The following is a 9,744-nucleotide window of genomic DNA, read 5'->3' on the forward strand; positions in this document are numbered from 1 at the left end:
TGGGCTGTGTGTTAAAATAGTAGGGTGGCTAACAAGGGTTCTGATTTCTAAACAGAGAACGGAATAACACTAAAAAAAAGATAATTATAGGAGTTTCTGTCATGATTGCTTCCTTTAGGTGTATTTAACATGTCAGCCCATCATATAATATGTACTCCAGGCACAATTTTTTATATGATGTCTACATCAAGGAGAAGTAACCAAGAGAATCATTCAAATCAAAGCTAAAGACAAGGCCTCTTGTATATTCATTACTATAAAATCTGACTTACTTGGAACAAAAACTCCATGCTGTTTAGCTTTTCCATCAACCTTAAGCGAGAGTTGACAAAATGATGTTTTTATTTAGTTGATATGACAAATTCTTTCAGAGTCTAATCATTCAAGCTTATGGCCATGGCAATTTCTTCGCTCTCTTTCTTTTTCACTCAAGCTCTATTTTTCTTGGTTCTTGTATTGTTCTCTACATACGTCACAGCTCAAGATCCACCCGGCACAAAATTTTCATGCGCTGTTGATTCACCTACCACATGTTCTACTTATTTTAGTTACCTTGCCCAGGCACCAGATCTTTTGGACCTCGGAAAGATTTCTCATCTATTTGGGATCAGTCGTACACTAATAGCAAGTGCCAGTAACCTGGTGTCTGAGGACACCCCATTATTTCCAAATCAACTCTTGCTTGTACCTATACGTTGTGGTTGCACTGGTAGCCAATCTTTTGTTAATATCACCTACCAAATCCAGCAAGGTGATAGCATCTACTCGGTTTCAACTATTTCATTTCAGAACCTCACCCGTTGGCAAGAGGTGGAAGCTTTGAACCGCGGTCTGACTCCAACCCTCTTGCATGCTGGTGACAAGGTTATATTTCCTTTGTTCTGTAAGTGCCCTTCAAGGACTCATTTGGAGAATGGGATTGACCATCTCATTACTTATGTGTGGCAACCTGGTGATGATCTCAGGAAAGTAGCTGCTATGCTTAATGCATCTGAACGTAATATTGTGATTGAAAACAACTATGATAACTTTACTGCTGCAGTTTATAAGCCGATAGTGATCCCTGTGTCGAAGTTACCAGTTCTCTCTCAACCATACCTCACTCCTGAAAGAAGAGGATCTAAGCATCCTTGGATTGTCATTGTTGCTGCAAGCATAGCAAGCATTCTTTTTACCTGTCCTTTCATTGCTTTTCTGATCCACAAGCATTGTTCATATAAGGCAACCAAAGCTTCGGATCGTACTGGTTCCTGTTTGGAGACCAGCGATGTCATTCAAACGAGGGAACTCTTGAAATTTGAGAGTCTTGAGGCGAAGATCAAGCCGGATAAGCTGCTTCCAGGAGTTTCAGGTTGTCTGGGCAAGTCAATCATTTATGAGGTTAAAGCAATTATGGAGGGAACCATGGATCTACACGAACACTACAAGATAGGAGGATCAGTATATAGGGCCAACATCAATGGCTGTGTCTTAGCAGTGAAGAAAACCAAGGATGATGTCACGGAAGAGCTAAATATTTTGCAGAAAGTCAGTCATGCAAATCTGGTGAAACTAATGGGGATGTCATCTGAATCTGATAGAGAAGGAAATCTCTTCTTGGTCTATGAATATGCAGAAAACGGGTCACTGGACAAGTGGTTGCATCCTAAGTCTGAATCTTCCTCAAGCTCGGTGGGTTTCCTCACTTGGAAGCAAAGGATGCAAGTAGCACTAGATGTGGCCAACGGCCTGCAATATTTGCATGAACATACTCAACCAAGAACCGTTCACAAGGATGTTCGAACGAGTAATATTCTTCTCGATTCCACATTTCGGGCAAAGATAGCAAATTTCTCGATGGCTAGAGCTGCCACAGACTCGATGATGCCTAAAGATGATGTATTTGATTTTGGAGTTGTTTTGTTAGAGTTGCTTTCTGGAAAGAAGGCCATGGTAACCAAAGAAAAAGGCGAGATTGTTCTGTTGTCCAGGGAAATAAAAGATGCCTTGGAAATGGAAGAGAAAAGAGAGGAGAGGTTAAGAAAGTGGATGGATCCCAACTTGGAGAGATTTTATCCCATTGATAGTGCTATGAGCTTGGCAACCTTGGCTAGGTTGTGCACACTGGAAAAGTCTTCAGAAAGGCCAAGCATGGCAGAGATTGTCTTTAACCTCACAGTTCTCACCCAGTCATCTCCAGAGACATTAGAAAGGTGGACTTCTGTGGTGGAAACGGAAGATTTTACTCGGCTCATCAGCCCTGTCACAGCTCGTTGATTGAGCATGGAAGTAACAGGACAGACAAGTCCATGTAGATCTTTTCCTACTAATATTTCATGCTTTAAAAATCCTTGTACATTAGCCCTTTTTCAGTTTTGGTTATGGATTGTTTTATTGTGCGGATAAAAGAAATACCTGACCTCCTAATGAGTTTATATTCTAGCTTTTTTTCAAATAAATAACATAATAGACAGTTAAATACATCTTTTTTGGAACATATACATGCTACAGCATCTGTCAACCGAACGCTGGATAGGTCCACATTTATACCAGACATTGACTTGAACCTTCAGCGGTGAGGAGACTTTTTCAGCCATACTTGGTCTGCTTTCTGGTTCTTGTTCCAAGCAGGCTAGATTCAACTTCACCATTCTCAGGAAAAGTTTCATACTGTGCTTTGCCATCAGACAAGGTTCTATAAGTTTGCCAAGTTCAATTTCTCCATCATCTTCCTCCATAATTGAAACTATTGCTTCTGATAATTGCATTTCTTTTCCATCCTGTATGGAAAAACTGCTTCCTTTCTGGTGACCAATTCCAGCAGAACAACCAAAAAAGCATATACATAAATCTCAGGGAATCACCAAGCCATATTCTATGTACTCAGGTGCAGTGTAAACATTTCCCCCCAAAGCTAACCTCATTGAAGAACTCATATATTCTTCTTCCTTTAATGAATGTGCAAGGCTGAAGTTGCCAATTTTAGCCTTTAAATGTCTGTTGAGCAGAACATTGCTGCTGCAGATGCGCTTGTGTACTCACGTAGGATCAGTGAAGTAGTGAAGCCCATTAGCAACATCCAAGGCAAATCTGAATCCTAAAATTCCAACTCTGAATGCAGGATAGGGCCTTATCAAATTGAAGTGGTTGGTCGTTCTCAGCAAAGTCATCTTATCAGACACATCTTTGCTCATCTTTTTTATCGCTACTACTTGTCGACCGATAACCCCGAGTCTACAACTGAAACCTACTTTGGGTGTTGAAATCTTTGGTAGCCACCCTTACTTCCTTAAATTTGCAGATTTTCAGCCCCTAATGTACCTCAGCAACGTCATGTAGGAATTCTTCAGGCAAAGTGAATTTCTTTTCTCCTTTCCTACTCCAAAAATTTTCTTCTTGTAAAGCAACAGTACCATAGGGAAAACAGAGGAGAGGACTAGCAAGGAAATTCCAATTATAATCGTTCTTTGAAATCCTTTACTTGAGTCCGATGTAATGGAGTGAAAGGAGAAGAATTGGATGGTTGTGGATAGTGAATGTTCGTGGTAGAAGGAAAAACAGTTCGATCATCTCCAGTGAACCTATTTTGCATAGATTACACTCTCTATGCTCGCATTGAATCTCTCACTGACATTATGAACTTCATCAACCCAACTGACCAAGTAACTTAATAGATGGTGCTATTTTTTTATTTTTTTTATTAATATGGATATTTGTGTTGGCTTATATATATACTTTGATTAATTTCAAGGTTTTAAAATTAATAATTATATATGCTTTTAGTAACTTTCAGACTCGAACTCATAATTATTAATTCAAAACCTAATTAATTAAGCTATCCCCGAAGGTTAGATGGTGCTTTTTTTTTCTTTTTTTTTTTATTAAGGTTAGATGGTTCTATTTTTGGTTTGATTGCTTGTAGGTCAAGCACATCAAAGAAGCACCCGCGGTTTCACACCACATCCAAACTAAATTCGCTGCAAATGTTTTCACGTATAAGAGAGTTAAAGGTGGCTAGACCCTCGAAAGTGTAGTTTGCAATTGTAAAATACGTATTATAGATACTTGGAATTGTGTAGGAGGTGTTGGCCCGATAGTATTGCCCTCAGCAAGTACTATTACCTCTGACCAGCGGAACTTGAGAAATTGTTGATGCGAGCAAGCTCAGGCGGGTCTGAAGATAGGAGGTTTGAAATGCTAGAGATTGTGTTATAAGGAGGATGAAATTTGTAGATGAGAAAGGCTTGGCAGGATTGATTCTTACCATTTCCGGTGTAAAGGAAAGCTGAAAATGCGAAAGTTGCATCGCAGTTATCGCAATCCATGACTGTTTCCTGGATCACTTTGTTGGGCATCAAAACATGGAGGTATACAGAAGAAAAACAGGAGACTAAGAAGAAGCTGATTCATTTTTCTATGGAAATCTTTTCTGCAGACTTGCTTGAAAATTGAAATGAGAAAGAGTCAGCGCAGCTAGGAACTTGGGAGTCCTATGAGATTCTATTAAAAAAAAAAAAGATAAAATAATAAGTGCAAAAAAATATTTTAAAAAATAATATAATTTAAAGAGTCATATATAAAATTTATGAGTTGTAAGTCACAAGTTTTATTTGGAACTGTCTTAAATTGCAAAATTGTTGGATACCATTCATTTAAGAGAGAGAAGAAAGAGAAAAAAAAAAAAAAAACCTCAAAAGCATACCAAAACTTTAATGACAACACAACTGGTATTGTTGACAAGATAGATCCAATGATATCAATAAAAGTCATCAATGTTGATCGAAGTGAGTCATGCGAGCAGTCCAAAGGCAAGTGAGTCCTAACAATCTTGAATAGCTCATGTTGCTCACTCTATTGATCGTTTATAATATTGTTTAGAGTCATTGGATTTATCTTATCAAAATCTTTTCAATAATACTAATGATGTCATCATCGGATCTTCGAAGTGCCTTCAGGGTTATTTTTTCTTTTTTATTCTGTGTATTTTTCTCTCTCTTCTCCTCCTTATAATTTGTGAAGAGATAAGAGAGAGAGAAAAGTAAAAAAAATAAACACAATGGTAAACTGAGTGGGCCACACCATCTATCTAAAGTTGTCAGTGTAATATTTTGAAAGCAAAGAAAGGTTTTAATAAGAAATGGCAACAATGCCCTTAGAGGAATAGACAATAAGTATAAATGGGTGAGGGGCAATTTGGTAATTTTATAAAAGTTGATAAATATAAATAGAAAGAGATAAATAAATAAAGATTAAGAGAAATCAGAAACTAAAGAGAGAAACGAGAGAGGGAAAGAAAAAGAAGAAATGAGAGGGAAAGATAAAGGAAAGAGAAGGAAGTTAGAGAAAATAAATGTTTAAGGTAAGATTTATACCTTGATATGTATAATTATTGTTATTAGCTACGGTTTTGAATTTATTAAGATTTAGGATTTTAAAGTTTATGTTTTAGAGTTTAATTGATGGGTTAATTGAAGTGTTAAGGGTTAATTGTTATGAGGTTTTAAAGTGTTGGTTAAAATTAGAGATTTATCATTTTTAAAGAGACTGGTGGATCGGGATTCTGAAATCTTGTTTAATTAGTCGACCGGTTCGCCTAGCTAGTTTTGATCAACCAGTAGATTAGTTTTGGTCAACCGGTTGGTAAGTTTTGGTCAATCGATTGACTTAACAATGAAGGTTAAACGACTTTTTTAGATTCTATTAGTTTGAGATATATTTCGGAACGATTGAGTGGAATTCGTTTTGTTTTTTATAATTATGTTTTGGTCTTTAATTTTAGAGTTGTAATCTCTTATGTTATCTATTTCAAGTCGTTTTGAGTATGTCTTCTTTCATATTCATATACTCTAGATATTTCACTTAATATGCATCAGTAAGATACTCTTGATATCTATTTCTATGTTCATTCTACTTTTAAGTCAGGTGAGTAAGTAATATTCCATATGCAAAAGGAATAATATAGATATTTGAATTATTAATATGAAATGGATCGTGCTTTTGGTAGTATATATTGCTTATTATATGTTATTTATGATAAAGCATAACAATTCATTGAGATTGATTTCTTGATATGAGATATTATGTACATCTGAATTGATAGCTCCTTATTTGATTAATTGCATAAGTTGAGCCTATAATAATGATTCTATTTGTTTGATTATGACCATATGTTATACAAATCAAAATATTCATGCTAACAGGGGTAATTTTAGTCCTTATACACATTGTAGTTCTGAATCCTAGTTGGTAGGGTAAGTCACCAACCTATAGTAACTAGTCATTTCACAATTTAGAGCGTCATACTCATTGCATTTTGATTTTCTAATGAGTCTTACCTAATGATATTTCTTATTATGACTTGTGAAATTATCCTGTGAAAGCATAAAGCCAAACTTATATATATTTCTTTTTATTGTATTACCTTATAAGTGTCTATTGAATGTTTGGATTTGCATGGGTAAAGAACTTGAATAGGGGTCTTTTTCTATATGTCGGTCATGTATTACCAAATACTGAAGCGTTTAAGACATCAAATCAAAACTAAAAGGAAAGCCTCGCAAAACAAGGCATATCGACCAAAACTGAAAAAGCTGGAACACTTTACAAAGTTCACTTGCTATTAGAAACTAAGAACCTGAAATAATATTAAGAATGAGAGGTGAGTTCAACCAACTCATTAAGGGAATAACATTTAATAGTTTGCAAATTGATTCATCTTGATATATATAGCATCAGCCTGTGATGACTAATCATTCCACAGTGGTCACCTTTGGGTGTCATTTCATCACTTTTGATATCATTTGGTCAACTTCGGGTGTCATATGATCTCTGACTCATATTCCACTACTTTATGATAATATTTTTAGTGTGTGTGTGTGTGTGTGTGCGTGTGCGTGTGTGTGTGTGTCAAATAAAATTTAGCTCAATAAAATGCAAATGCAAATACAAATTTAAGAATAAATAAATACTAAAAAAATAGAGCAACATATATAAATATTCAAAAGATTAACTACTCGTTCTTATCATATAATCAACACACACACACACACACACACACATATATATGTTAAAGATTATTCCACACACCAAGAAAAGTATTGATTAAAAGGAATATCAGATGAAAGATCCGAAAAACATATTGAGAATCGTTAGGGGAATTTATAATAAATATACAAAATATACTTAAAACAACACAAATAAAAGATTCTAATGCATAAAATAAAACCAGGTTTAGTTTTCTAGTTTTAGGGACTAAAATGATAATTTTTCAAAACAGGGCCCAAAATGTAATTTTATCAAAATTGGATCAAACTTTAAATACATAACCATACTAAAATTTCACACATAACCCATCCTCAATTCTATCCAGAATGAACCATTGGCCAAACTATAATTTTTTTAAAATCTGGGGACTAAAATGTAAATTCCTAAAATTGAGGGACCAAACTAAAAATATTTCAAATTAATTATCAAACTGAGATTCATCATCCCAAACTCATAATAACACTGCCAAGAATCCCTAAATATAATTAGGGATCAAATGATAATTTTTTCAAAGTTAGGGACTAAACTGTAATTTCTCGTACATAAAGGACCAAAATAAAATTTTGTTATCTTCAACCTCAAGAACATTCTATTCATATTTTCCAGCAAAGTTGAAATGAATTTATAAAACCATCAAAATCAATCTAACCAAATTAACTCACAAATCATTATTGCTAACAATATACTCAAAATCAATCAATTAACATTTACCCGCAAGACCCAAACTTTTGGCTCAGACCTAAGTCTAAGTTAACTCAAACCTAACCTAATTTAACCTAGGTATATAAGAAAAAATTTTAAGATAATTACTTTTCTCTCTTCTAATTCTTGTGGCCATCGTGATTCTCCTCATTAAACCAAAGATTTTAAGTTTTTATCTTAAGTTTTTGGTTCAAGAAATATAAAAATAACAAGTAAGTGGCTTTCTTTCATATTACTTTTGATATAATTTGTTTATGGATGATTAAAAAATAAATTATGGTTTATAAGGATTTGAAGCTTATATTATTAAGATTAATTTATGATTATTAAGGATTTAATGTTAGGTGATTGATTAGTATGTTGTTAGAAATAAGCATTTGTGAGTTGATTTGTTTAAATTAATTTTTTCATGGGTTAAGAATTTGATTTCATCCTTGCTGGAAAATCTAGACAAAATGGTCTTCAGGTTGAGGATGATGAAATTTTATTTTGGTCCTTAATTGATGAAAATTACAGTTTAGTCCCTCAACTTTAGAAAATTAGAATGTGGCCCCTAAATGTATTTTGAGATTCTATATAGTGTTACTATGAGTTAAGGATGATAAATCTCAGTCTGATAATTGATTTGAAATATTTTTAGTTTGGTCCCTTAATTTTAGGAATTTACATTTTAGCCCCTAAATGTTATGAAAATTATAGTTCGGTCCCTATTTCATTCTAGACAGGATTTATTATGGTTTTTAGGTGAAATTTTAGTATGGTTATGTATTTATAGTTTGGTCCTTCAAATTTGGTAAAAATACATTTTGGTTCCTGTTTTGAAAAATTATCATTTTAGTCCCTAAGCTTAGGATACTAAACCTGGTTTTGTTTTATGCATTAAGATATTTTATTTGTATTGTTTTGGGTTTTTTTAGTATATTTTGTATACTATTATATGTTCTCCTAACGATCTTCAATAGGATTTTCGTTTTAGTATATTTTGTATACTATTATATATTCTCATAACGATCTTCAATAGGATTTTCGAGTGTTTCATCTTATATTTCTTTTAGTTATATATTTTTCAAGTGAGTGAAATAATCTTTAATATGTATATAATATAAATAAATATGTATGTTGATTATATGATAAGTACGATTAGTTAATCTCTTGAATATCTGTATATGTTGCTCTATTTTTCGAGTACTCATTTATTCTTAAATTTATATTCGTATTCTGTTAAACTAAATTCTATTTGATATGATATACATTTCTTTGATGATTATATTAATATCTATTATGCTTTAATAAAGAACTTGTTAGTAACTCCATGCTAACGGAGAGTAGTTAACCTATATGCATATAGTATTCTGTATATTTAGCTGGTGAAAAAAAACATCAGCTTGTGGCGACTAATCATCCCATAGTGATCACCTTTGGATGTCATCTAGTCTCTGACGTGCATTCCACTACTTTATGATAATATATTTAGTATTTATATGCATATTTATATCAAGATAAATTGAATTGCAAACTATTAATATCATTAATATCTATAATTTCTATTAATATTATTTTATCACTGAGTTAGTTAAACTCACCCTCCATTCTTAATATTATTTCAGGTTTTTAGTTTCTGATAAATATGGACTTTGTTGAGTATTCCTGCTTCTTTAGTTTTGGTCAATATGCCTTACTTATTTTGCGAAACTTTCCTTTTAGTTTTGATTCGATATCTTAGACATTTTAGTATTACCTTGTTTAATTAAGTTTGGATTTTGATAATGTAATAAGTATTATAGATTATTGATTTTATTTTAATTACTGATGAAAATTATTGAACTATCATTTGGTTTTATTAATTTTGAATAATATAATATTTCTGAAAATTATAAATGTCGCACCCGACATCGCGGCGGCCTTAAAAATATAATTTATGGAAAGAATGAATTTCTAGCATCCAGTTCTTTGATGGGGGAATGGTCTTGTTTAAGGAGTCGCCACCTAGTATTATGGTCACTAGGAACCCTAACTGGT

The 9,744-nt window shown here is 33.3% G+C and overlaps 1 protein-coding gene across 1 annotated transcript; it reads left to right on the top strand.

Moving 5' to 3' along the window:
* The first annotated feature begins 396 nt into the window (after nucleotides 1-396).
* On the top strand, nucleotides 397-2,256 carry LOC105126714 (protein LYK5-like). Its single transcript, XM_011027671.1, has one exon. The coding sequence runs from the start codon at nucleotides 397-399 to the stop codon at nucleotides 2,254-2,256; it is 1,860 nt and encodes a 619-aa protein (XP_011025973.1).
* The last annotated feature ends 7,488 nt before the right edge of the window (nucleotides 2,257-9,744 follow it).

Source organism: Populus euphratica, unplaced genomic scaffold (assembly GCF_000495115.2).
Source record: "Populus euphratica unplaced genomic scaffold, PopEup_1.0 scaffold41.1, whole genome shotgun sequence".
Taxonomy (NCBI): domain Eukaryota; kingdom Viridiplantae; phylum Streptophyta; class Magnoliopsida; order Malpighiales; family Salicaceae; genus Populus; species Populus euphratica.

What these genes read in the sequence shown, in the direction of transcription:
- LOC105126714 (XM_011027671.1), top strand. Translation starts at nt 397, where the DNA reads ATGGCAATTTCTTCGCTCTCTTTCTTTTTCACTCAAGCTCTATTTTTC.